The 27,936-nt window shown below is 40.6% G+C and overlaps 1 protein-coding gene across 3 annotated transcripts in view; it reads right to left on the reverse strand.

Moving 5' to 3' along the window:
• Positions 1–6,395: 6,395 nt before the first annotated feature.
• Positions 6,396–27,936, reverse strand: part of Sel1l (SEL1L adaptor subunit of ERAD E3 ubiquitin ligase) — a 35,918-nt gene continuing 14,377 nt past the window's right edge. For all 3 annotated transcript variants that reach the window (XM_051150171.1, XM_051150164.1, XM_051150156.1), the window contains 17 exons: positions 27,797–27,902; positions 26,892–27,054; positions 25,407–25,460; positions 25,252–25,311; positions 23,408–23,489; positions 22,933–23,087; positions 21,363–21,419; positions 16,825–16,893; positions 14,971–15,048; positions 13,936–13,998; positions 12,662–12,749; positions 12,200–12,348; positions 11,416–11,581; positions 11,046–11,120; positions 10,285–10,457; positions 8,578–8,706; positions 6,396–7,444 (listed from right to left, as the gene is read on the reverse strand). In XM_051150171.1, the coding sequence (XP_051006128.1) occupies positions 7,235–7,444; positions 8,578–8,706; positions 10,285–10,457; positions 11,046–11,120; positions 11,416–11,581; positions 12,200–12,348; positions 12,662–12,749; positions 13,936–13,998; positions 14,971–15,048; positions 16,825–16,893; positions 21,363–21,419; positions 22,933–23,087; positions 23,408–23,489; positions 25,252–25,311; positions 25,407–25,460; positions 26,892–27,054; positions 27,797–27,902 (1,877 nt within the window). In that variant the 3' untranslated portion in view covers positions 6,396–7,234. The remainder of the gene's footprint in view (positions 7,445–8,577; positions 8,707–10,284; positions 10,458–11,045; positions 11,121–11,415; positions 11,582–12,199; positions 12,349–12,661; positions 12,750–13,935; positions 13,999–14,970; positions 15,049–16,824; positions 16,894–21,362; positions 21,420–22,932; positions 23,088–23,407; positions 23,490–25,251; positions 25,312–25,406; positions 25,461–26,891; positions 27,055–27,796; positions 27,903–27,936) is intronic.

Consider the following 27,936-nt stretch of genomic DNA (forward strand, 5'->3'; position numbering starts at 1 on the left):
TCGAGGGCTAACACTTTTAGTGTCACTTCCACCATGAAGTGACCTCTGGTATTGTTTTAGGTCTCCGTAGCTGGAGACCCTCCACACTTTCGATTCACCAGTCACATGATGCCTGTGAGATCCAAGCAGAGTGGTTTGCCCAAGGCCATTGAGTCATTTACCCCAAACTCATTCTCCTCACCATGGCTTTTTGCCACTTTCTTTGCTCTTGAGGGCCATTGGGTGTGTCTACTAACCTTTTGCATTACGTCACCGGTTCTCAACCTTCCTACTGCTGTGACTCTTTAATACAGCTCCTCATGTTGTGGTGACCACAAGTTTTGTTGTTACTTCACTATGAATCATAATATAAATATCTGTTTTCTGATAGTCTTAGGTGACCCCTATGAAAACGCTGTTCGACCACCAGCTTGAGAAGCCACTCGGGGCTGGCAGAAGGAGTAGATACAAATGAGACTTAAGGCCATGGGGGGTGGTGTCTGATGCCTCCTTCAAGCATCTTTCTCACTGGTCCAGAATGATGATAATGAAAAAGCTGTTTCATAAAGCTAATTGACCAGAGGGAGCGAACTAGTTTTCTGTAGTTAATGCCGGGGCCTTCTTCCTGCTCACAGCTTCTGCTCTCTCTCAGTCTCTTAAGGCATATATATCCTGACCAGAACTTACCGTGCTGTATCTGGTGAAACCTATTAATCTCTTCCTTGGTTTAGCTAACCCAAGTATACAAGATGACGGTCTTGTTATGATGGTTTGATTACTTTTAAGTCTCAACCGAGTGATGAAATAGACATTAACTGAACAAAGGCCATGTGCACAAGGGCAGCTGTCGGCAGCTCCACTGTGGACAGCTCAACTTATTTTAGTTCATGTCAAAAACAGAATTATAGGGAAATAGTGTGCTATTTTCAGTCCTTTCGGTAAGAAGTAAATTTGCATGCGTTGTGTAAGATGTTACCAAACAACACTGTTCAAATAGTAAGCGAAAGAAAATAGCATGTGTACAGGAGGCCAGAACAACTGTTTTCAGATATGAAGAACAAGAAAGCCAGCTAGAAGGCTCCCTCCGCTCGCCATCACTAGCCATACTCCAAGAGCCAGGATTAGTCTGTATACCTTTCATTTAGAATAAAAATGTTCAATGCATCCAATTTTGTTAGGAAAATCATAGGAAGGGCAAAACCACGGGGGAAGGGAGGAGTGGGGAAACCCAGATGGGTCAATTCTGAAAATCACAGCTGCATTTGCACAGCTCAAAATAGGTCTGCTTCCAAGAATGGTTTCTATTCACACTGAAATCTTGAATCATGTAAATCAGTGACATCTTCATTTTCAGAGTCTTGGGCTACGTGGCTCTCCCAGTACTTATAAGATGTAGGAAAACCCTTTTTCTCAATGAGGCAGAGATAAGGAAATTTAAACGGGGTTGAGCCACAGTATTTCCATGAGTAACATGGATGTTAAAAGGATGGGTAACTAACTGACCTTATGATACTCACATCACATGAGGAAGCATGCATTTAAAAGCAAAACAAAACTTAATACACATCTTGGCATCAACACTAGGTGTATATATATTTATTTATTTTTGGGTCAGGATTTCTCATTATACCCATGGCTATCCTGAAATTTGCTATGTAGAGCAAGCTGGCCTTGAACTCACAGAGATCCTTATCTCTGAGGGAAGAGATTAAAAGTGTGTATCACCATGTCCAGCCTTTTGATATTGTTAAATTTCAATAAAATTAACCCAGAGAACAATTTGGCCTTAGTGGAGTCAGTTTTGTTCAAAATGGAGCATTAACAAAATATTATAATCTTGGTAGAATTTTCAGGATTCACTTATGTTTAATCTGCCAACTTTCTAAGTTGTAGCTAGTCCAGGAACACGTCCTCTTACACTACTGGGTTCTGATTTTTTTTTATTTTTTATTTTTATAATCCTGGAAAATAGGAAATAAAAGTTTTTGTCTGCATAGCTTCTACTACAGAAATGGCTTCCATTTTAAAATTGTATATAGTTCATGCACTGCTGAGAGGATACAGTGGGCAAGGCCATGACAGGAGAGTCTGGGAAATGCAGATGGGCAAAGTCTCAACTTCACAGCTTAGCACCAGCAAATTTCCAAGGTAGTAAATCCAGTGCAAATTTGGGTCCTCAAGGAAGTTAAAGGGGAGAAGCTGCGACAGCCAACGACGACTGAGGGCTCCATTGTAATGCCCTGACAGAACTCAGTAGTCCACAGCCACCATGCCTAATTCCTGGCTGAGCTGGCAGACTGCAGAGGTTTGTCACTCAGATGTCTTTATCATCACTTTTCTTTAGCCACGCCATCTCAGAGTAGCTGTGTCCTTGGAGTAACAACTGAGATCCACTTATTAACATGTGGCAGTCTGTATTATCCAGACTTCACACTCAAGGATCTGATGTTGCTAAGCTGGACCACTTTGCTCTCATTATCTTTGAGTTGCCTACTAGGGTGCTGAGGGACAAACCTAGGGTTCTCTCCCAGCTTGCTTGCTCCCCTCCCCCCCCAGGATGGAACCCAAGGCTTTTCAGACTTTATTGGTTAAGTCCTCTCCCACCGCCACACCCTAAGCCCCTAGCTATAACTGTGTGTACAAAGCTTACTGTCAGCTAATGTTGTTTTTCTGTTTCCCCTTTAAGATCTTACTTTAAATAGGCTTTATTGTGCTGTATCGGTGTCTCCACAAGCCTTCTTAAAAACTGGGGATGAGCATGTGTGGAGATTGAGAGCACTGTCTGCTCTTCCAAAGGACTAGCGGTTAATTCCCAGGACCCACTCGGCAGCTCACAACTCTTTGTAACTCCAGTTACAAGGGGTCTGACACCTTCACACTAATGCACATAAAATAAAATTAATTTAAAAAACTGGTGATGAGCAAAAACTGGGGATAAGCATGCAATATACACTATAAATAGAAGTGTGCTTACTCCATAAATCTCAGGCAGATTGAGGTCAAGCACCAGAGATTCCACAAATAGTTATCACTTCCTGGCAAATTCATATCCTCCTCAGAACAATGTTCAATTAATTAATAGCAATCTGATTGACAGATGTTAAAAATGAAAGACAGATTTAAATTTCCCCAGATGAATGCATTCTAGAATTTCATTTCTGAATTTCAAAAGAGATTTACTAAAATGTTGACTCTTCTAGGTTCAGAGCAAAGTCTGAATATGGGAAAGCCTTTGGGTGTGGCACACTACCACAAAGAGATAACCAGAGGTGGGGTCTTTATTTCACAAGTTTCAAGATACAGTACAAAACGAATCTGTACATCTCTCTATTAACAGGATCTGTTTACACAATTATAATACACTTCACCAGCCTTTATACTGCATTCCATTAAATACAAAATAAAATTACAAAAAGTCTAGTATGGTGTTTCTTCACAATGCCAACGTACGCTCTTTAAAAACTTCCCTCAACCTTTACAGTGGTCATACTTTGATCACATCAACATTGTTTTTTAAATAAAGGAGAATAGTGTCATACTGACCATCAATAAATAGTGAAGAGAGAACATCTGAATGGCTCCCTGCACAAAAACAAAGGACCCTTCTTATGCATATATTTTAAAAAATGCGTAAACAGTCTCTTTAAGATACAAATAATTGGTATATGGGGTTATTCCAAATTTTCTTGAAATCCTAGTGGGTGACAGTTACTTAGCTTCTTTTCAAACAACATTACCCATTTTAAAATCAGACAAATACAGCATCCGAATTATGTTCTCTCATATCTGAGTAATAACTGATGAATTTTTTTTGCATAAAATAGTTTTCTTTTGCTCTGGATATTTCTTGCACCTCTCTGGGCCATAATATTGTACAATACACTTTAGCATCACTTTCAAATATCAGTTCCTGAAGTAAATATAAGCATGCGTTTCTTGGCAGGGAGGGTTTCACTGGAAGCAGCTTGTTTTGAAATGTACATATGAGGTGTGAGTCCAAACCCATGGAGTTTCGCAGATGTAATTAGACCCTGGTCCAAGTCACACACACACACACATACATATAATACACACACAACACACACATACATATACAACACACACACACACACACACACACACACACACACACACACACACACACACACACACACACACGAGTTGAGATTTGCATTTAGAGCCCTCATGTCGGCTCCCAAACACTAGGGAGCCAACATGAGGAACAGAGAAGGGAGAGAAAAACCAACCACCTGGCCTAACAAAAGCAAAATTCTGTGTCTAGGAAACTCAGCTATCGGCTTGTCACCAAATCCCTGGAGGAGGTTTCTAGTGCTTCTCCATGTTAGAAACAAGACAGGTGAGTGGTAAAATGTTCAGAAATTAAACTTATTTTCAGAAGAATAACAAACCTTCAGGAACACTAAGATTTAGGACTTGTACTTAGACATTGATCTGGTTTAGGTGTTAATGAATTTTGGGGAAAAAAATAGCCTTTGGTTGATGTTTTCCTATGCTATCAGCGAGTAACCAAGAAAATACAGAAATCAGAAACAAAAATTTCAAACACAAAAAGAAAAACTGTTTTGTAAAACACCACAGAAGTAAAACTCGTAGTCTCAAGACCCTGAAATAGCTGGCTACCCAAAGGGACAGGTGTACAGGAGGACAGAGGCCTTTGTAGGCTGCAAGACAGATCACAATGGGCAGCAGTCGGGATGGGTTACAGGGAGAAAGGAATCCACGCTCTATTCCGTAAATCTAAATCCTAATGCTAAAACTCCTGAATCCTGGAGTTGGGTAATGTCACTGACATTAACTAGCTTTATTGCCACTTTATTCAAATGGATGCCATTAGTAAGTATTGTGCACTATTTTGAAGAGAAACACCAATTCCTATTTGCTTAGGTACCATGACCCACGAACAGTAAGAGAACAGGAGCAAAGCATTTTGAAACCATCTTTGAAAGCAGCTGTAAGAACTGAGTTATTTTAAACATGTTCTCCAGATTTCTAGGAGCAAATGACCCAGGGTGGTAACAAGTCAAGGGAAGGACATCTACAGTAGGAATAATAAAAAGAACAGCAAGGGGTAAATCCACTACATGAAGAACGAGACCATACTGTCCCATCCAGCCTTAGGTAGTGTATGCTATTTTAAGAAACATTTTCTCCAAGTACTCTCTGTGGGAAGGAAAGATGGACACAAAAATGCTGCTGTCCAAGGAGATGTTAGGTAGGTGGTACAGGGAAACCACAGAAGTCACAGGAATCTTAAAGAGTTTCCCAGTGTTTTATTTATTTAGTTTTAGAGCCTGGGTTTTGTTTTGTTGCCTAGGCTGGTCTTAAGTGATCTTCCTCCCTCAGTACCCCAGTGATCTGGGGGTACATACCACTGTACCCACATCCTCTAAATAATTTAAAACAGTGCCTTCTAAATGAAGAGTACTGCTACCATGGATGATACTTAGTGGGCTAAGGGTGGGGCTGGGAGAAGAGGCAGCAATTTACTGTACCGCTCACAATCTAATCTTTAAGCATGGGACACCGAATAAGCCTTACTTACATTACATTTTTGAGAGGAATTCTTGCTGCTTCTCAAAGATCAGCTTTTATGCATATGGCCTCTCTGTGACCACCTTTCAAATCTGGATGCAAATACATGGGAGGAGCGTTTGCTTACCAGGTTTCCATACTACTGTGAGCACACACAAAAGTACACAACTTCACACTTAAAGCCTTCATGTTCATTATAGATTAACTAAATTCCGTTCTGCTTACAATCCCAACATTCAAACCCAAAGCTTTACAAACTCTACAATGAGACACTCAAGTTTCACTGCAGACAGGGATGACAGAACGAAGTGCAAAGGTGACTATGAACAGGCTGGTGTGAGCTCACCTACGGGCTGCTGGCTGCTGAACACTACCACTTGACGATTACACAAGCCACAAATTCAGCTTCAGCCTTAATTCTTTCATATGGCTGATGATGTGAAGCTCTCAATTTCTGTTGTTTTTGCATCTTATTTAAGCAAGCAATGCTGAAGGGTAACAGCTTTAATTCCTAATGTTTACAACAGAAGGGTGGTATTATGACAGCTAAGCAAGTGGCTGACTTTCTACGGGCTCATAAAGCTGTCAGGTCAGAAATAAAGCTACCACAGCACACTAATGGTACACCGAGGCCTTGGTTCTGTCAGGAATTGGGTCTAACCCATCCTCAGTTATCTGAGTTTTAGTATTACAAAGGAAATCACTGCCTGCCATATCTTGACAACAGTATTTCATAGTTAAGGACTTTTGGAGGGTTATCTGTTCTCTGTGCAGTAAGAAATAAGAAGTAAAAGGAAACCTGGGAGCCAGCGCTTCAGCCTGTGGGAGGGTGTGTCAGCTCCCATCTGAGGTCAGCTAAGATTCTAACTCTCCATTAGTCCAGCCTCTGGCTTCTGGACCAGGGCTCTGCACACTCAAACAAGCCAATCACACTGAGTAAGTAATTGGGGCAAGTTCATATGTGAGTGCACGAGTCAGTTCACTGAGCTTTCCTTCTAGTCCGTTACAAGGAAGGGAGGTTCATAAAAAGTTCTTTAGCAAAGCCTTTCAGTCTTCAAGGAAGAGAAGTCTGCTATGAAGTGTCACAGTCACCAGTACAGGAAACCACTCAATAATCCCTTTTAAAATAGAAAGTGTCAAACATATGTACTTGTATATAGACCAGTAAACTTTCTGAGTGAGTGCATTTCCCAAATGCCTAACGATGTCCTGTTTGGCTTGTTTTTTTTTTTAACTTAAAGGCAAGTTCTATTCTCAGACTTAAGCATGTTTTTGCAGTTAAACTTGCAACTACCTGGGCTTTCCCAGGTTGTCAATGCTTAGGATCTTAAAAAACATTGCTGTAAGAACTTATGTATATTGACAGGATGATACAAGGACTCTCTCAGGAAAGATGGGTGGGTACAGTAGACATGACTTGAGTGTCTTGTGTATGTTTCCAGAAGAAAGAGAGAAAAAGAAGGAAAAAAAGGAAAGCCACTGAGAGTTGTCATTCCATATGGCACTGAAACAAACATTCACTGTAGCTCTGGCGAGAGCTACTCGTCCCTGAAAAAGAAGGCAGCAGGTTCTAAGCAGCTTCTGGGACTCAACACTTCCTCACGCCTCTTCCAGGAGGTGGCCTCCGTCCAGAGCCCTATATCAAATGCAAGTGTTCAGTGAGCAGCTCCCTAGTGGTCATGGACCCAGGTGGGTGTGGCTGCTACTGTGGTGGCTGCTGCTCTGGTGGTCCTTCCTGCTGGGGAGGGGCTGGCCGTGGCCCTGGGGGCCTGGGTACTGGCATGTCCTGGTGCTGTCTCTGCCTGTAAGCTATGACTGTACCCAAGAGCAGAGCAATGATGGTCATGAGGTAAAGGTCCCACTCAGGTCCCAAAAGCTGGTCCATATCCAGTTGCGTGAACAGATCTCGAAGCTTAATAAGAACAACACAAAAAGCATTATCACTTCAATGTCAGTGAAAGAACTCTGAAAGTAATTACTTAACAGCTAGAGATAAGCAGGGGACTTTTAAGAACACTGTAATGGTTTTTAAACCGTTCTTCAAATAAAGCCCAGAATGATGTGTCTCAGAAACTGAGCTACTGTGTCCTAAGAGCTGACTATATCAGATGCCTAACTACTCTTTCCATCAGAATTCTAATGTGGCAATTTCCAGCTAGTTCTCATAGTAAAAAGGATCACTGGGATAACAGAAGAAACTCCAAATTATCATCTGAACCCTGGCACACCTTCTAACCTGTCCACAGTGACAGCAGGCCAGGTAAACAGCCTGTTCTCCCAACAGACAGTTGTGCTTCTCCCGTGCAACTGAAGACTATAGGACCAGGTACCCATTCACTGAACAAACACCTTTTAGTTCATCTTTTAACTAAAATGTACATTATTTCACCCATAAGTCAGAACATACAAATTATATTCTTAGTCTATGAGATTTAGTAAAATTATGCCCCAAAAGCTCCTGTAATACATATCTTATAAGCACAGAGGTTAAATTTTCCAGAAACAAAATTATAGGAAACAATTGTGTTCTGTACGGGATTTTGTGCATTTACTGCCATCTGACTTTCTTATCATCAATACTTCTTTCTCTTGCGTTTGTAAGTAGGCTATTTAAGCAGTGAGGCTACCTCAGAAAAGTGGCTCAGCTAGCACAGCTAACTTCTGTTGCACAGCTGGAAGGACGTACAGCGACTCAGCCCTCAGGCTTCCCCTGCAGCCTCCTTACTGTAGTGGTTGAGCTGCTGCCAGCTATCTGGCTGACTTAATGTTTACTACTGTTTCAAAGTACCGTGAGCTAAGTCTCTTTTCCATGAACCAGAAAACACCTGCACCAATGACAAGTGCTTTCGTGCTAAGAACACTGAGAAATACCAATTGAAAACTCTGTGGACTGCCTCGTCTGCTGCAGTTCACCCCACCTGATAAATTCATTTGCATTTTACCGGGGAACAAAGAGAGACCCCATTCCCCCAACTATAACCTCCAGGTCTGAGGAAAAAAATGACATAATTTTTAGTTTTTAACTAAGAGACACAGATCACTTACATTTGCTTCCCGTATATATTGTAAGAAATAGACGACACCTAATTTGCAGAGCGCAAGGAACACGGGTACTTGTGCATCTGGGCTGGCTTCGGCTGCCATGTCATAAAAACGTTTTGCAAGGTGAATATCCTAGAGTGCAGAAAACAAAAGAAAACCCTATTCTTGTCAAAATATATAAGAAGTGTTTATTTTATGTTTCAGAAAAATTTGTTTTACCTTTCAAGTCCATTACCTAAAGGTAAACCCCACGCTTTACCTGGGTAAAATTTCTTTAATATCTAATTTGAAAATGTAAAATCAGGAGTTGGAAATGTAGCTCATTACCTCCAATGTAACATCAGATTTTATGTGTAGGCACACTGGACTCAGCCACACACCTAACATAATCGCTGGAGATTGCCAGGGAAAGCTTCTAAGTTTCAAGCTAATATTTCACTTAAAACGTTAGTCAGTGTAAGCAGTTCCAGTTTAGTTCACACTGGGGTAGGATATTCAAGAATCTGTAGCTGGTCATGTCCTAGAGAAGAACAGGAATCTATTTGGGGATTTCTCAACTTGTACTATGTGTTTTTCTAAGACAGAAGTTCCTGGAGCAAGCCTGTGTACATGGTAACCTGTCTCTGCAAAGGACGGTTCCAGCCTGACAGACCTAGTCCTTTCTCAGTTTATTGTCCAGGGGTGGGAAAAACCTCAGAGATCACTGTGTCTAGGCAGGCACTTTGCTATGCTGTTTTAGGAGGAGGCTCCTGTGCTGACTGATACAAAGTACCACAATCCTATGTACATGTTTCTGAAAGACCACCCCAAGTCATAACTAATTGTTCCCCAGGAGGGCTGGTTCAGAATTCAGAATGGCAGGCTGGGATGATGGGAGTTCTTAAGAATACCAAACTTATATGACAGAATACTATGACACATGGGAAAGGAGGATGGAATACTCAAATTACCTCCTCTATACAAAGGTTTAAATAGAAGCAGTTACTTTCAGTTAGTCCTTATTCCCAGCCCACAAAGATGTCATTTGTAAAAAAGAAAAGCAATTTTAATTAATATTAAGAGTATGGTTAATATCCAATTAAAAAGTACATAATTTAAACATTTTTTTACAACTGAATATTTCAAGACCATGGATCCAACTTAATACGGTTCTAGAGGCTTTGTGCTGTGTATGTACAACATCAAACCTCATCCTGAATTATATTTTCCAATCATCATCAATCTTCATACTTTGGTAGCAATTTATTTGGTGTTGGACTGAATTTTTTTATTGCTGTTGTTTTGAGACAGGGTCTCAGGCAGCCCAGACAGGCCTTGAATTAGCTGGGTAGTTGAGGAAGACCTTGACCTGATCCTCTTGCCTCCACCCATGCCAGAATCAAGTGGGTAAAGGCATTAGGAAAAAGTTCATCAGTAGAAAAGATTTTAATCCATTTCAAAATGGCTCAGTCATTGACTGAAGTTGGATACAGTTCCTGAAACAAGAGGTTTTCCACAGGGCAGTGCTATCTAGAATATAGCAGTGCTCAAACTCACAAGTGTGCTGAAAATGAAATGAAAGGACAGTCCTATGGTGTACCAGAGACCAACTTCTCATCCTGTGGTCCAAAGTCTGGCAGAATCCCAACAGCACTGTTTTCATTTTAGTGCAGGCACTCTCTCCTCCTCTTAGTGATGCTACTCGGGTGCCAGCTTTCACACCATGCTTACCTGCTTAATGCCGAGGCCCTTTTCATGCATGTACCCAAGGTTAAACATAGCTTGGGCACTGTGCTGCTGCTCAGAAGCCAGGCGGTAATGAATAAATGCAGTCTCATAATCTACATCAGTGCCAAATCCATAGAAATGATAGTCTCCAAGTTTAATTCTAGCCACAGTATAACCTGAAAAAAGATTAAATACAAAATTTCTGATAAATGAAGTATACTTAAAAGAAATCAAATTCAGTTTCTAAACATGCTTATATAAAACAGGATTTTCATCTGTAGAAGAAAAACTTTAAATGAATCCCTCAACCAAGTTCTAAACTCAGTAAACAGAGTAGACATTATCTCTTCTGCAGAAAGCACCTAACAGTCACAGAAGTCAGGCCAGGTGGGTGTACTGCTTCACTAATGCCACCCTTCAAATGTCCATGGTTCAGTGATCATGTCATTTAAATCTAACATGACTGTTCAGCTTGAGCACTGCAGAACTGGAGAAGGGGAGGCCTAATGTGGAGAGAAGTATGTGAGAAAATTATGCTAAAGAAAAAGAGTGAGCAAAGTTAACAGTTCTTTTCCATTTCAGGCTGGCATTCTATTCTACATTCTTCAGTTTTCAGTTTATACAATCAACTGGCCTGAAGCTAAAACCAAATGGTGATGGAAATGTCCAGTCATGGACTAGCAACTCAACTATTGACCTAGGGATAAAGATGAACACAGTGAGGATCCTGGGTAAGACTCTGATTCTGACCATTAGCCACTCACCTTGTGAGGCGGCCCTATTCCAATGTAGCAAAGCTCTGGGGTAAGTTTCATTCTCACCTACGATGGTTGCTTCCCCTACAGGAAAGATATGAAACAGAAGCCAAGTGTTTTCATTTGTAAGCTGGGGCGGAACACAGTAAAAACTTAAGTAAGCTATATGGAAAGTAAACATATATTATAAAAAGACACTGGTTTCAAAAGAAATTGTTGATTTAGGATGACACTATTTCCTGGAGCAGGTTTTAGCCAACTGGATATTGAGACTAGTTAAGGACTTTGGGTGGGGTAAGGGCAGTTTTGTATTCATTTCCTTTTGAAAATATATTGCTGAATGGGGTTGTAGCTTCGCTAGGACTAAAGTGGGCCTTACTCTGGTCAAGGATGAAGGCTGCATTGCTCTGTGCCACTTCGTAGCCCTGTTCAGCCAGCAGGAGGTACTGGATCACTGCAGCATTGTAGTCTCCGTCTTTATAGCTGTTGTAGGCAGTCATAAGCCTCTCTGACCAGCGGCCTCGCTCACACACGTTCTTAAACAACTGGGCAAAGAGGAACATGACATGTATGTACTAGAAATCAACGTGTGCATCTTGGCTATGGGTGATTACTAAGTTTGCTCTGTGACTTGCTAGCATCTGGCTTTCCTTACTGTTTAGAAGCAAACACACTGCAAAAATAATAGCAACCTATATGCTATATACTATGGCCAGGGCTGTTCTGTATATTGCAGATATCAGCATATTCTCCTACCAGAGGAGCTGTTCATAAGGTGGGTCCTATTAACAACCCCATTTTACAAGTGAAACACTAAATAAAGCAAAAAAAGATTTCTAAGCGGTTCCAACGAGGAGATGCTGGCCTTGCCCCATGCCCACCACCTTCAACGTACTCCTTATTTTGATATTCTGCATCACCTACTCTGGAAGAGACACAGACACTGTAGAGGCCTACACAGACCCTTGCAAACACTGCTTCTTACAGGAACAAACAGGTAAGGACCACAGTATGCAAAGCTCTCCAGTTTCTTCCCTCAGTACATCAAAGCTGAATCAGCTTCTCCCATGGAAGAAATCAGATCAAGGAAACTGGCAGGAAAAGGGTAGGCCTTTCCAGCAGGCAAACCCATTTCCTACAGACAAGCTGAGAAAAGCCCTCACCTCCACTGCAGTGTGACAGGATCGCATCACCCCTGTGCCACTGGCATGCATCTGCGCTAGGTTATAGAAAGCTAAGATATGGCCTCCTTGAGAAGCTAAATTAAAATACTTCAAAGCCTGCTTATAATCTCTCTTGACTCCAATGCCATCTGCAAGAAAAACAAAACAAATAAAAGGTGAGCAGAATCTTAAATAGGATTTAGTTAAGACCAGAGAAACTTTGAGGGATAAAGCTAGTTGAAGTCAGAATTCTTACCCAGTAAAACATGTTAATTGTACCAATGCAGAGTAATATACTAATATAGATTAATATAAATGATAATGAGAAACAAGATGCATAAGTAATTGCATTGGCAGAATATTAATTTACCAGCATTCACTCTCCCATTTCTTTATCCCAGTGCCATCTAGTGGAAAGCAGTTTAGACTGTTGCATCCATCACTACCTCTGATGATACCTACTATAGTACATGGAGCCAAGCTGCAGCTGCCCATCCACCCAGCCTTGTTCAGCAGCTTTCTGGAAATACTTGAGTGCCAGGTCATAATTCTGTAGAGTAAGATGTCAAAGGGTAAGAAAGCACAAAAGACTGATACACATGGAAATTCAGAGAGTCATTATCTGTATGAACAAAGTATATATATTCTTAAAAAGATGTTTTAAAAGTACCAACTTCTAAAAACAACAATAACAAATCACCACCACCACCAACAACAACAACAACTAACCCAAACCATCTTTATAGCCATGGGGGTTAATGCTTTGGGTCACGAGGAGTTAGGGTCTCACATTATGATGAAAAGCAAATTGTGAAATAATTTATATGTTTTCTCTCAGAAAGCATAAATACAAATACAACACTAGAGTAGTAATTCAGAAAAACTGTTTTTACTAACCACCTAATCCCTTTAAACCTTAATTGTTCTAATATTAAATAAGTCATATTAATTTCTCCTTAATTGTTCCCTTCCCATATACATTACAAGATGTTGTATTTTTATATCCCAAAGGTCTATGTAACCACAGGAAAAAAATTAAAATATATTACTCTGAATTTTGGCATTCTAATGATAGGGTATCTTTTATATAGAAAATAGCTATAGGTAAGATTTTCAAGCCCAGTTCTTAGTTTCAGACACAAAAATGTACATTGCTTGTAATAACATCAGCATCTACCATGAGACGATAGCCAAGGACAGGCAAGTGCTTGCAGTCACAACACTGACATTTAGGAGGTTACTGGTAACCTGGCTATGAGATAGAATCTGACAACTAAGAACTAAAGCAGCTCCCTATGGGTCATTCTTTGGAGGCACTGGGCTTTCAGCGAAGGATAGGGAGAAGAGAGGCAGAAGTGAGAAGGAGCAAAAGGCAGAAGGGAAAGCTTCTTTCTCCTAAATGGAAGAGACTTGAATGCTTTCTTAGGCTTGAGTAGAGAAACAGGCAAGGAAGAAAGTCCTGGAGAAATTGGAAGAGTGTAGTAGAAAGCAGATGTGAAGAATGAGAGACAACTCTACTCTCAGATGGCCCAAGAGATGGAACAGGCTTCAGAGGACAGTCACATGAGGTGTGAGGCACAGCATGGGAAGAAGCCAACTCAGAGACGTCAGGAAGGGGCTCACGGTTGCCACAGTGGGATGGCTCCACTAAGCTGAAGGGGAGCTAGTCAAGGAGTACCTCCCGCCCACACTGGCAGCCTGCTTCCTAAGCTCAGCATGCCACAGGGCACACTTACAACTTGAACTCCTCTTCCGTAGAGGTAGGCCATTCCAAGCCCGCTCTGTCCCACTGGGTTGCCCTGTAAACCAGAGAATCAGACAACAGTGATGAGAGCTCATTAAAACACAGGGGAGGACAGATGACTGCAGAAGAAATAATCTGAAGGATACTGAAGTATGTTTTAATTTGTTTCCAATTAAAGACAAACTTTCCCCCTCCATTTAGATTAAACATAACTTGACTTTTAGACACCAGAGGGATGTCGGTAATTTGCTTTCAAATATTAAAACATTAAGATCAAGTCTTGTGAGCTGATTTATGACCATCATTACCACCAATTTACGAAAGAAATGTGCCTAACATTTCACTAAAATTAAAAGCACCCCATATCTAGCATTGGTAACTTCCTGCCCCAGCAAAGAAGAACAATGCCATGGGGAAGAGTCAGAAGTCATGTATTAACAGCAAAATGCTACCAGGAGCTAATGATACTTAAGACTAATGCAGTGACACAGCAAAGTATTTTGAGATGCAAAATGGAAAATTCTACAATTCACTCAAACTCAGAGGGACAGATGACGTCTTTAAAAAAATGTGCCACAGCATCCCTCAGGAAAATAGTCAAGTAACACTGTGATGCACAGCAGTTGGAAAGAGGTCAGTGATCACACAGGAAGCATACAGGGTTGTATCAAAGTATCAAAGAAAGTCTAAACTGCGTATCATGCTCATCAGCAGAACTAGATTATGGAACCTTTTAAACTCTAATTGGGTTATAACCGAGGTAGGTATGCACCTCCCAATTGCACTGCTAAAAACAAAACCAGTAATCTCCTGATTAGGAAACACTTTAAGCCAACATTCACCCACCTTGATCCTAAGCCAAGAGCTACTTTTACTGGGCAAGCTTTTCTGGTCAACTCATCAGGGATATGTAGGTACTTTCATTCACTCGGGGCATGAGCGGGTTATGACTAATCCTTAAACGTGGTCCGTTCATTAGACAGGAATAACACAGCACACAGGTCCACACAGTGAGATGGGGGCTTACCATGTCAGCAGCTTTCTTAAAGTAGTGAAGTGCTGTCTCGTTACTCTGAGGCACGATATCACTCCCTTCAGAATACATCTGGAAAACAGACCCCAGCTTCATGTGGAGTTGTCACCCTTTCTCCAGATATAGCTTTTCCTATCTCATCTCATTTTAATTTTTATTAGCTCTCATAGAATTATCCCACAAAGTTTAGAATTCTTTATAGGAAATTGTAGAACTTAAAACAAACTTTTATTGGTAAATATTTATATATTTTAAAGTATTTGGTACTCCTAAATATATGACTTAGGTATAGATTTGAATATATAAAGCAGGTTAATGGCTGCTTCAAGAAACTTTAAAACATTAAAAAAAATTTCATTTGTTGTGTACATGTGCTTGTGGGTAGGCATGCATGTAACATGGTACATATGTGGAGGTCAGAGAACATGTGTTCCTCTCCCACAGTCTGGATCCTGGGTATTGTCTTTGTCTGCTGATCCATCTCACCAGGCTAGAAGAAGAAATCTTGAACTCAGGGCAGTCAGGTGGTTAATAACTTGGTTGAGACCAGATGACCAATCCCATCAGTACAAGCAGACTTCGAGTCACAAAGTCTACTCTGCCCTTTCTTCTACCAAGCTGCGCCCAGAACAGGGTAAACTCTGCATCTGGGGTTAACAGAAAACTAAAAGGTGAGCTGGGGAGATGCCTCAGTTAGTAAAATGCCTGATGCAAGCATGCAGACCTAAGCTAGAACCCCAGAGCCCAAGTATAAAAGAAGCTAGGCATGATGGGATGCACTAGGAGGACCTGCCTGGGAGGCAGAGACAGGCTGATCCCAGAGGATTTGTTGCAGGCTAATGAGAGATCCAGACTCAAAAATAAGGCTATTTTCTGGTCTCTCTCTATAGGAACATACATGTGCATGCACACCTACATACACATATTACCTGTGTGTACATACACAAAAAACCAACAAGTAACTAAGAAGTTATTTAACAAGGTATAAACACAAATGAGCTACAGTATCAGGTAAAGGAAAGGAAAACAAATAGCTAGCATTGCTTCTCATCCATATGATATACTAAGCAAATAACACTAAAGTTGCTTTTAGACATAGGATTAATTAGTAATTTAAGGAAAAAAGTAAAACTGTTGGGAATAAAGGGATTTTAAGTTTGTAAGAAAAACAGATGAAGAAAAAAAGATTCCTGTGTTACATTGCTGGAAGGCTGATATGCTGACTATCACAGCATTAATGCCATACAGTCCATGCTATAACCCTGCAATGCTTGTATGCAATGCTCCACCTCCTAGTTAGCTAGCTGGGATTATTGGTAAGCCCGGATGAGATTTTTCTCTCTGTATAATCCTTAGAGTCCACCTGAACTTCCTTACTTTATGATTTGGTTATACATGAACAACTGTCAGTTTACATTGTATTAATGCTAAAAGTAATGAAAATGGAATTCTTCTCTGACACAGAATTTATTCATTACTTTTTAGATATAAATGTTTCCTTGCTCTACAAAAAGATTACACTGAGAGGTGCTCACAGCCATCATATTAAGACAATGGAAAGACAAATGTCAAATGTCAAACTCTCTCATTCCAGCATGAAAGGAAACACACGACAGTGATTCTTAGTAAAACTCTGTGTATCATGCAACATTACAGCCTCATCACTGCATTTAATAGGTACAGTACTAGGAGCTCAGACAGTGATACACTTAGGAGAGAACGCTACACCATGTCTAAGCTGTCTGAGAAAGCACTTCACACAGCACTCACCTTACATCAGGACATAATACACTAGCGCTGGAAATTTTATTTTGCTGTTACATAACATAGCTGGAAGGTGTACAGTACCTTTCCCAGGAAGGCCATAGCATGGGAATTGCCAGCATTTGCTGCTAAGTTGAAGTAGTCAAACGCTCTCTGTGAGAGAAGAATTTATAAGAATAATTTTTTTTAACAGAATCGGCTTCAACCAAAACACTTATTTCAGGAACACCAGTAATTTCCCCCCCCCTATATTAATGTGGCTTTAAAAACAAGACTATCCATCGGGATTTCAAACAGAATTGTGTATATCTAGCAGTTTTTATAACCACAAAGAAATGTCGTCTGGTGTTCCCTAACCTTCACAGGTAAGATGTCTTATTTATAGGCAGCTCAAATTCATTTGGTCTATTTTACTATTGGTACCTGTGAGAAGGAAAACCACCACCACCACCACCACCACCACCACCACCACCACCACCACCACACGAAACAAAAACCTAAGGGGCATTCATAAGGCTGGAGAATATCCTGAAATAAAATTTCCTTCCGTATTGGTGAGAGAAGTTCTTGGCTGTATGTGAGTCACATAACTAAGGACTGGTGTTGGATGGCATTCCTCAGCACACTCTCAACTCAGTGCTACCACAGCTCACTCTTGTGAGGATCTTATACCACTGGTTATGCCTTGTTTCTCTTGAGTAATCTCTTCCCTTTCTAGTCTTTTTCATTCAAGTACATTCTCCTAATAGTTATTTAAAACATACACCAAGAAATACAAATGCATCTTTTCTTCAGAGTTTCAGCTTCTCTTCGATGGGACTGAAACTGATTAGCTGCTTCATTCATAGCACAGTGCACCCAGAGAACCTGCTACAGGATTCTCTATTCTGCAGCTTGTTTGGCTTCCATCAACTACTTCAGAAAGAAAGCTCTTTAAGCTACTGATAACCTTCTCCTCACTAGTAAAGTCTCTCATCTCACTCCAACGCTCTGCAAGCATCTGAGGTAATCTCCCTCACTCTCTTGGGAACACTCCTTAGCTTGGCTCCACATGCCATCCTTTCCTGGTTTCCTTAACCCCATCTGTACCTGCACCACCTACAGCCACCTTTGCTGATTCTTACTCTGTCATCTGCCTCTTTACAGGACAGTTCTTCAAGGCTCAGCTGATGACACCTTACATTGTCCAAGTAGCCTTATCTACTCCACGCTTCACATACAGCTACATGACGACAACTTCTACATTTATATTTCCGAGCTCTGATCTAGTCTAATTATGGAACTCAAAGTTTACATCGAATCCACCTACTAACTGCCTGTACCATGGTTCCAGTCCACACTATATTTTCTCTCATATGAACCTCTAGAATATTCTCCTCTTTCATTTCCCAAATTGTATTTTGGGATTCTACTACTCATTCCCCACAGTGCATGCAGCCAATGTCAACATTCTCAAGTCTGAGTGTGCAGGCTCTAAGAGTCCCTAGGAACGCGGAGGTTAAGCTGACATGACAAAAATCACACTATGTCCTATAATGTCAGCAGTATGGGCATACCAGCCATGCTCCCCTCTGCCTCAAGGCTATTCCTTTTGCCCCGGAATGGCTCTACCTCCAGTGTCAATATGTCACCCTTCTCTCCCTAAAGAAGTCTTTCCTGTCAGCTGGTTGCTCCTTTCCCTTACTTACCCCTGATTCTGCTTTGAAACTACAATCATGACTTTAAATGCTCATTATTTTTTGATGTGTTTATTTAAAAAGTAACTAATATTCTGTTGAACTTGAAACTCCAGTAAGGGCAATGACTAAAGCTTCCGTGCCTGGCAGTGACTGGCACATGGTAGGAATTGCAATGTTTGTTGAATTAATGCAACCATGTGCTGGGAAATGCTTTTATTTCTTTTGTGGAGCTGGTGAAACAATCTTCTACTGTGTTGCTGTTTTACATGTAAGCAGTAGACAGCACAAGAACATCCCAGTTCTTGCTATGCAAGAGCTCTGGGCAAATTTCCTCAGAATCCTGTTCTCTTATTATTTTTGTTAAGTAGCAGCATACAGCAAAAATTTTGGTGACCAAGAAGTGACAGCTGCCAAAAGTTGCCCAAATAAAGAAAACCCACAGGTTTTTGGCATAAGTAGTAATTGTGTTTTTGCGTTAATTTAATTCTAAAAGTCGAAAGGATTCAGTATATGAAATAACTTTACTTGGTATAGTTAACTAGTATGATAAAAAAAAATTAGTTTTATGAGTTTGACAATTACTTCTTGAGACTTTACTATGTGTTTGGTTCTGCTGGGGGCTTGGAACGAAGTGCTAAACAAGGCAGACATGACTGTGCTCTCTTGAACTTGGGCTACAGCCAGGAAAACAAGTTCAGTTATAGAACAAATTAATTTACTTTGAACGAGGACCAGAAAGAACACACATTTGCAGGCATCCTTTGTCATATGTGACAAAGACCTTAGAAGATTCTGTATGGCTGTGACTTAGATAGCAAGGGGCTGGGGAGGTTCAGAATTTGGTATGAGGTCTTAGAGGTCATGCCAAAGGGCAAATCTTTATTTTTTTTATTTTTCAAATTTAGTTCTTTTTCTTTCATTCTTTATTTTATTTATTTATTTTTTATTAATACTTTTATTTTATTACACATGTATAAAACAAACTACACACAGCAGGGAGAACCATGTGATGCTCATGAGAACAATGAGTTCTATACATGTTACATTCATAGTGAACTGGCCATCTGCATTCGACCTGTTTGAAGTAAGTGCTTTTCCTATCTTGTTGGGTCTAAATTTCTGAATGAAATTCAATATCTATCCTATCTCAACTCTAATAGCTTAATTTCTTTAACTTAATCTAAGATGATCTTGTCCCCTATTCAACTAAGTTTGGTTGTAAAACTATACTATCTTGAGCCGGGCGTGGTGGTGCACGCCTTTAATCCCAGCACTTGGGAGGCAGAGGCGGGCGGATCGCTGTGAGTTCGAGACCAGCCTGGTCTACAAAGCGAGTCCAGGACAGCCAAGGCTACATAGAGAAACCCTGTCTCGAAAAACCAAAAAAAAAAAAAAAAAAAAAAACAAAAAACAAAAAACAAAACTATACTATCTTGTCTTCAATGCCCCTCAGAGACTTGAGAAGGAATAAAACTTAAATTTCTGAGTAAACCAGCAGTGTGGGTTAGCAGCTTCCAAAATGTACAAATTGACTTAAGACAGTTTACTGCCTGACCAATACACTTTATAATGTTAGAGGCTCATCTTCAGCTTTTTGGCCTAATCTCTCTGCCAGACTTGTTTGCGGGGCAGGAACTATTAAGGACTTGCTTACCCTGACTTGGCAGAGTGCGGTCGTTGACTCTGCCTGCACCTAAGTTGCCCATTTTTAGGCAGATTCTGTTTGTCCCAAGAATGTAGGGTGGCCCTGTCAGGCCACAGAGGAAAAGGTCATATGTAGTACAGGGTATACTAGATAAACTAATGTCAGAGGTTAGGGGAGGAGAGCTCCCCTACCTAAGGACTAGAGGAGGGAGGGAAAGGGGATGAGAATGGGGATGGGAGCAGGGTAGATGAGGGAGGGGGTGGAATAGGGCAAATCTTTAAACTGCTGGGACCCACAGAACACTGAAGAGTTTTAGGTGAACCACAGGACTGGGTGCTGGGTTTACAGAAACAGATGGATACCCAGACACTGCAGGTGGTAGATGATTCATGTGTCAGGTGTTAACAATGGAGAGGACAGAGATGAGTCACAGTTAGGATACAAACCAGATAAAACTTGGTGTGCACCTCCAGATCAGACTGGAATACCTGTATGCTCCTGATTTCTAATAAAGAACATTTTCCTTAGTCCTATATTCTTTAAAAGGTGTCCTTTTTTATGGCTTCCTTTTGCTTTTAGAAAAAGCATTTTAAAAAACATTATGAGTATGTGTGTGTGTGCCTGAGTGTGGGAATGTACACCTGAGTACAGGTAACTGCAGGGGTCTGAAAGTGTCAGGTCCCCTGGAACTGGAGTTATAGGCAGTTGTAAACTGTGGAAATGGGTGCTGGAAACAGAACTCAGGTTATCTGAAAGAGCAGCAAGTACTCTTAATTGCTGAGCCATCTCTCTAGACCCCAAAGATGTCGAAGACCTAGTTCTATTACATACTTAACAACAACAACAACAACAAAAGTGGATGTGTATTTGGGTAGTAATAAGACCTAAGTTTAAGAGAAGTAAATTCTGGGACTGTAGCGATGGTTCAGCAGCTAAGGGTACACGATGCAGTCTCCCACAGTACCTGAGTACAATTCTCAACACTCATATCTGGTGGTTCACCACCACCTATACTTCCAGCTCCAGGGTGTCTGACATTCTTTCTGGCATCTCTGCATCAGCACCTGCACACACATGGCATAAAGAAACAGACACACAGACACACACACAGACACACACACACACACAAATGAAATCTTCCTGGACCTTCTGAAGCCTATTCATGTGTTTATCAGCCATCTGGTAGGTCTTAAGAGCTCACTTGTGACAGGTGTTTAATGAGCCTGACAGGCTAAGAACATTCACACAGTACCATTTTTTGCTACAATGTGAGCAAAGTCCTACAACACAGTGGTTACCTGGTGATTCTGTTCTACTCCCCGGCCTCCATGCAGATGCAGTTGTCCCAGACCAACCTGAAAAGCAACAACAACAAAAACCAATGCAAAAGTGAATGTGAACATCTGGCATGCAATTAGAATCAGACCAATAGGGCTGTAAAAAGGCTCTGCTCATTAATCAAAAGCCAAGTGTGGTGGCACATGCCTTTAATCCCAGCAACTGGGAGGCAGGCAGATTGCTCTGAGTTCAAGGCTAGCCTGGTCTACAAAGTGAGTCTAGGATAGTAAGGCTACAACGAGAAACCTTGTCTTGAAAAACCATTAAAAAAAAAAAAATCTAGTTTTTAATCTTGAGTATTTACTCTGTTTCAGTTATCTTAAAATTGCCAAGAGCTAAAAGGCATGCTTTAAAATAAACAGCATTCTTCTGTGTATGTGTGCATTGTTTGTGAGTATATATATGTTCCCATGTGTGTAAGGACACATGTGTGCAGGTGCCTGGGTATGCAGGTGGAGGTCCAAGGTTGATGTCAGGCTCTCTGCTCTCCATCTTATTCACACAGGCAGGCTCTCTCAGCTCAACCCAGAAATCCCCAGGAAGGCTACCCTAGCCAGCCAGATTGCTCTGGGGATCTTGTCTCTGCCTTCTGAGTGCCAGACCTTCAGGCAGGAGCCACATTCACCTAGTATTTATGTGGGTTCAGGGTACATGAACTCTGGTCCTCACACCTGTACAGCAAGTACTGTCTCTACCAGATCATCACCCTAACTCCCTACAAGTCTTTTAGACAACTTAACACTGAATTCAGTCAGCATGCCCTGAAGGAAACACTAAAGGATGCTCTTAAGTCAACAAAGACAATTATCTGAGAAACTTAGGAAGGAAGAAGTAAAAACAAAAGGAAAGACAAGCCTGTGAGTAAATTTAAACTAATATGTGCTGTATAAAAGAAAACTGTTGTGAGGGTCAAAGCCATGTAGGATTCAACCATGCTAAGCATATGGTAAGGGCCCCATGTTGTCCGGGGTATATTAGCATGTTTATCCATTAGACTTGAGGGACAGACCTGAGCGTCAATCTCGAGGCAACACAAAAAAGGCCTGACTGCTCTGTTTATGGCGACAGGTGAGGCAACAGTGGTAAGCACCAAAAAACAAGGTCAAGAAAGCAGAAGGGAATGAAGAAAAGCAAAATAAACAGGAAGTAAAAGAAACATTTCAACCAAAACATACCCCAATTTGAAAGAAAGACTTTTAAAATGGACAAGATAGTTGTATTCTAACTTCTATGAGTAACAGTTGGATCTACTATTTATTATAGTTTTAACTTAAGACTCCCTTCTGTGAGCCTTAAAACTATTCTCAGTACCTATTACTTATTTCTATATATTCCAAGTAGCTGTAATTTTAATAGAAAAAAAAAGGTGCTGAGAGTATAGGATACTCTTTTTCTAAGGGATCCACTGCTGATTCTAAAACAAAGCTGATAACTACTCAGAGCAAAGACAGTGTCAGATGTGGATGAGTACCCTTCCCCCCCAGATTAAGTAGACAATGCAGTAAGAAATTTCCTGATGCTGACACACACCTGTGCTTGAACATCGCCCTTCTCAGCTAGGAACTGGTAATACTGAATCAAATCTTCTTCCAGCATTCCACTGTTCATTCCTGGGTTTTCCACTTCATCAGGCAGCCGTATTCTCTGGACTACAGAGCCTCCAGTTAGGGAGATATCACTAGCAACTAATAGGGAAGGACAAATAGGAATGTGAGATAGAAAGTCAGAGGAGCAGGTCCACAATCAGATGTTGACAGACATGGTGCCAATGGTACTATTTCTGTAGTCGTCTATAGGTGTCAGCGTGATAATACATCAATAAATCTCAGTTCCACTATGAAATGTTTAAGAATAAGTGTGAAAGGAATGTCTTTCTTAATTAAAAAAAAATTAGTTAAAATGTAAGTCCACTTAAAAGTCATAATGACTACAACCAAAACATATATATTTAAAATTAATTCCATTTTTTTCCCTACAGGGTGAAAGAGAAAAACAAAATAGGTACCATGATTGGCAACAAGACGATAATGGGTCAGTGCTGACTCACAACTCTGGAGGACTCCGATGCCAGCCCAGTAGCGGTAACCCTGTAATACACCTTGGAGTGAGACAACAACAACACCACAAGTTTCTGTGCTACGCTTCTTAGAATAAATGAAGCCAACCACTCAATATAATTCTGCTGTCCTTTCACCCTAATATTCCAATAAGAAGTCTATAGCTAAGTATGAGAAAAGAATATTCCTAGAGCAACCAAGAAAGTGCCATGAGTTTTACAAATGACGCATGTATGTGGTAGTCCTTATCAGGTTCCCTCAGAATCAATGGCAACCTTAGTTTAGACATAATCTTAACAAGAATGAGGTGGTCTTACCAATACCAAATAAAAACTGGCAAAATAAGGAAGATGCTTACTGGAAGCAGCCACAGTTACACCAGCACCAAGTGAACATAGAGTAATGGGGGTGAGGAGACTGATTATAAAGAACATGAAACAGGAAGGAGCTGTCTGAAATCAGTCTGCATGGACTCAAAACTTCATAAGCTTGCACAGTTTTGGGGCATAACTATAGAGCAACATGTATAACATGGTCTAATTTTACAGTCACTGTTTAAGGAAGTTGGTAATTTAAAGTGTTTCATATATATTTTTTACACAAAGTTGTCTCATGTGAGCCAGGCAGATCTCTGTGAGTTTATGACTAGTCAGCCCTACTCAGCTAGGGCTACATAGTGAGACTCCTGCCTCAAAACTAAAACAAAAACAACAAGAAACCTACTTAAAATTTTTATCTGGGGCTAGAGAGACGGTTTAGAGGTTAAGAGCACTGTCTGTTCTTCCAGAGGTCCTGAGCTCAATTCCCAGCAACAACATGGTGGCTCCCAACCATCTATACCAGGATCTGATGCCCTCTCTGGCATGCATGTGTACATGCAGGTAGAACACTCATACATTAAAAGAAATTATCTGAAGATAGTTTTCAGTTACTCTCTGAAGTATATTACCAGAGATGAAACAAAACCAACATTGAAATCAGACAGCAGAGCGACATTAGAAAGCCCAGCATTTTTGCTTTCCATTGCCTTCAGTTTCTTCAGCAGCTGAGCTCCAGGACAGAACAGAGTCTGAGCACCTGGGCACCACTCAGCTATCTTGCTGGATTCCAATCTGCCCTGCAGCTCCCAGCACCCTACTCTTTAGGCTACCTCTGTTTATCTACATACCTAATCTGACCTTCATGGTCACTCAATTATTTTTGATGTTGCCTATGGTTTACCCAGCTGGCTGGAAAACTAGACAATCCTTGTCTGTCCTGTCAGTAAGGAGTCTGGAGATCCTTTCCCATGTGTGCTCCAGTCAGTCTCATGCCCACTCAGGCCAGCCTTTACATCCCTTCAGTAAGGAACTTATACTCATTTAGAACATAGCATCTATCATGTGACCTTTCCCAAACTGAATGTGTAAGAAACCTAAGCTGCTTAGCCTAAAAGGAATTTGGTGGGATGATCTGTATCATTGAACAGCATAAGTGGTCAATGCTGTCAGCTTATACACAGATAATTGATAGTGTCCTTTATAGGACAGTTCTTTATATAGTAGGTCGTCAAGTGAAATGCAACGTCTATGACAATTCAATCCAAAAATTAATTTTGATAAACAATTCTAATTTACATATTTTTAATCACATGTAGATTCAATGTGTTATAACGATTAACAAGAATTGGGTGGATGTTCAACTGAGTATCTGATCATAAGTGAATCTCAGTCAGCAAGCCTGGGAAACTTATAGGTACTGCAAACATAAGTTTTACCATTTAATTTTAATTGTCTTAAAAGTTCACACTTACCAAAACCATATGGGCTATCAGATTGCCTCCAAGAGCTCCAAAAGTATAATATACAAGAGCCTGTTTAAAAAAAAAAAAAAAGATACATAAATGAACAGAGAACAGTGCTTATTCAATTCCAAATTTAATAGACAGTAAGAGTTCAGTGACATTACCTTTGCCTGACTTGAATTAACACCAAGTCCAGAGGCGTAGAGGAAGCCAAGAGCCTGGGGGAAAATGAGGAAAAGTCAATACTCTTACTTACTTTGGTGAAGACACATACAGTTTCACACACTGAGAAGAGTGAAGCATCTTTAAATAAGGTAAGATTTGAGTACAGCTATGCAGGATGGTTCAGTTAAAGAGTCAGAGCAGTGCATTCGGTCTTTTACAAACCACATAGCTAAGTGCAACTTAACCACATTTAGTTGAAAGGCTAATGGAAAGATAAGAAGGTATTAACTAGAAAAACAAAGCTAAACACATGCAAACTGGCTTTTACTTCACTTTTTACAGCCATTATCAGGATAAAATACCTTATGTGCCTTTCATATTTCTTCTCTGTAGGGAGGGATGAAGAGAACAAAAGTGTCCCAAGATAAGTAATCTCAGGAATAAAAAGATACCAAGTGTTTAAGGGACATGGTCACTTCGCACAACATAAAATTCCTAAGAAAGCCACCACCAACTGACATGGATGAGGCTCTACCTTCTCTCCTGTGACACACAAGTGATAAGGGAAGAGTGGCAGAGAATGGGAGTGCCGTTAGTCTATGAGGCTCATGCATCCCCTGCAGTTAGGTAAGACTATAATCCTAGATACGGCAGCAAAGGAGGTCAACTTTGCACGTGAGTCACCATTTGCAAGAAAGCAATACAGGCAGAGGAGCTCAATCTAATCTGGCAGAGCAAGAAGTAACTGGCTTGGGGGTTCTGCTTGCTGTATCAACTAAAATTAATTACCACACAGAGAGTGTTTGGTGGGGTATGAAAGCAGCAACAGTGTAGAGGTAGGTGACTGCCTTAAAGACATCAATGCCTCTTAAAGACAGTGTATGTAGGTTTATATAAGCTGATTTAATCAAGAAGGAAACATGTTTCAGAAAAACAAAGAGACCAGTTAAGATAGAATCTATTTATGGCTAAAAAATAAGATGAGGAAAGCACAACAGATTATTTAAATATTCACAGAAAACAATGGGTATGATCTTGTTACCATAAAGCCTCAAGAGCAGTGTCTCACATGCTTCATTCCATTATGGTTAGCCGAACACTCACCTGTACATAGACACATGTGCATTCACACTTTATTAAAATACATGTTAAAAGAAGTTGAAAAGGGTCAGGGGCTGGAGAACTGGGTCAGTGGTTAAGAGGATTGGGTTCTCTTCCAGAAGATCTGGGTTTGATTCCCGCATCCACATGGTAGCTCACAGCCATCTATCTATAACTCCAGTTCCAGGGGACACGACATCCTCCTCTGACTTCCTTAAGCACCAGGCACACAGTGGTGCATAGACACACATGCAGGCAAACCACCCACACACATAAACAACAACAATCTGTGCACTCCCTTAGCCCCAATAAAACAACCAGAAACAAAGCTCAACAACAACACAGTACTGTGTACAGAGGTTCTCCACTGAAGCTGCACTTACAGTTTGCCCTTTGGGAGAGCCTTCCTCAGTCAGTTTCTCAAACATCTCTTTAGCTGCCTGGATATTCTGCGTGAGGTAATCACCAAACAAGAGAGCGTAGGACACTCTCTCCAGGGCTTTGGTGTGATTCATTCCTGCTGCCTTTTGAAGGTACCGATATGCTCTTTAAACAGAAACAATCAAACAGAAAGACAGTGTTTTTAGAACAGCCATTAAAAGAGTTTTCATTATTAAATGTAGCATAATTTTCTTATTTTATAATAAAAATTTTCCATGTATTGTTCCTACTACATCATCTTATTAATATATGTAAAAAATACTCTGGATAGTTTGAGTCAGCTACGGGGCCAGTTTCCCTCTGCCCAGCATTGTGAAATAGTCTAATTATACTATCAATGAATGAAAAATCCAATAATCAGGTTAAGAAGATTTGCAATAGAAATTTACAATGATGTCAGGTAGTAACTCAAAAATTTCTAACTCTATACATAGACTAATAAAACCAGCAGAAATCAAACAGACATAAAATATTAGAATTCTTTTGGAGTGTTACATTCTAGGTAAAAATTTCAAAGCAAAACCAAAAATCAACACGTTTGATGACAATTCCTTTTCGTTGTTTTATGTTATTTTTGGATCTGGAATAGCGTGTTCATTTTTAGCTCGTAGAAGTGACTACAGTTTTAATCTGCTGTTGCCATTTTCCCCACTGATCAGCCTTATGGTCAATATATATGATCTTCTTGTACAATGAGTTAATGTCTGCCAAAACCACATCAGGGTTTCCTGGAACAAACATAAAACACCTATGTGCCTCTGGCAGCATGGCCTTAGTTAGAAAGCGCTCAGTGACGGGCCTCGGCAAGGGCTGTCTTGGGGAGACTGTGATGGACAGTGCAACTTACTCTCTCTTTTGGCTCTTCCTATTGCTTCCATTCAGTATCTTCATCCCACTCTGATAAATCATCTCTGCTTCCTGCATCTGTCGTCTTTTAGCAGCCTCTTCTTCAGCTGACAACAAAACGACACATGCACTAAATGAATC

The sequence above is a fragment of the Acomys russatus genome, chromosome 1, assembly GCF_903995435.1.
Source record: "Acomys russatus chromosome 1, mAcoRus1.1, whole genome shotgun sequence".
Classification (NCBI taxonomy): Eukaryota; Metazoa; Chordata; class Mammalia; order Rodentia; family Muridae; genus Acomys; species Acomys russatus.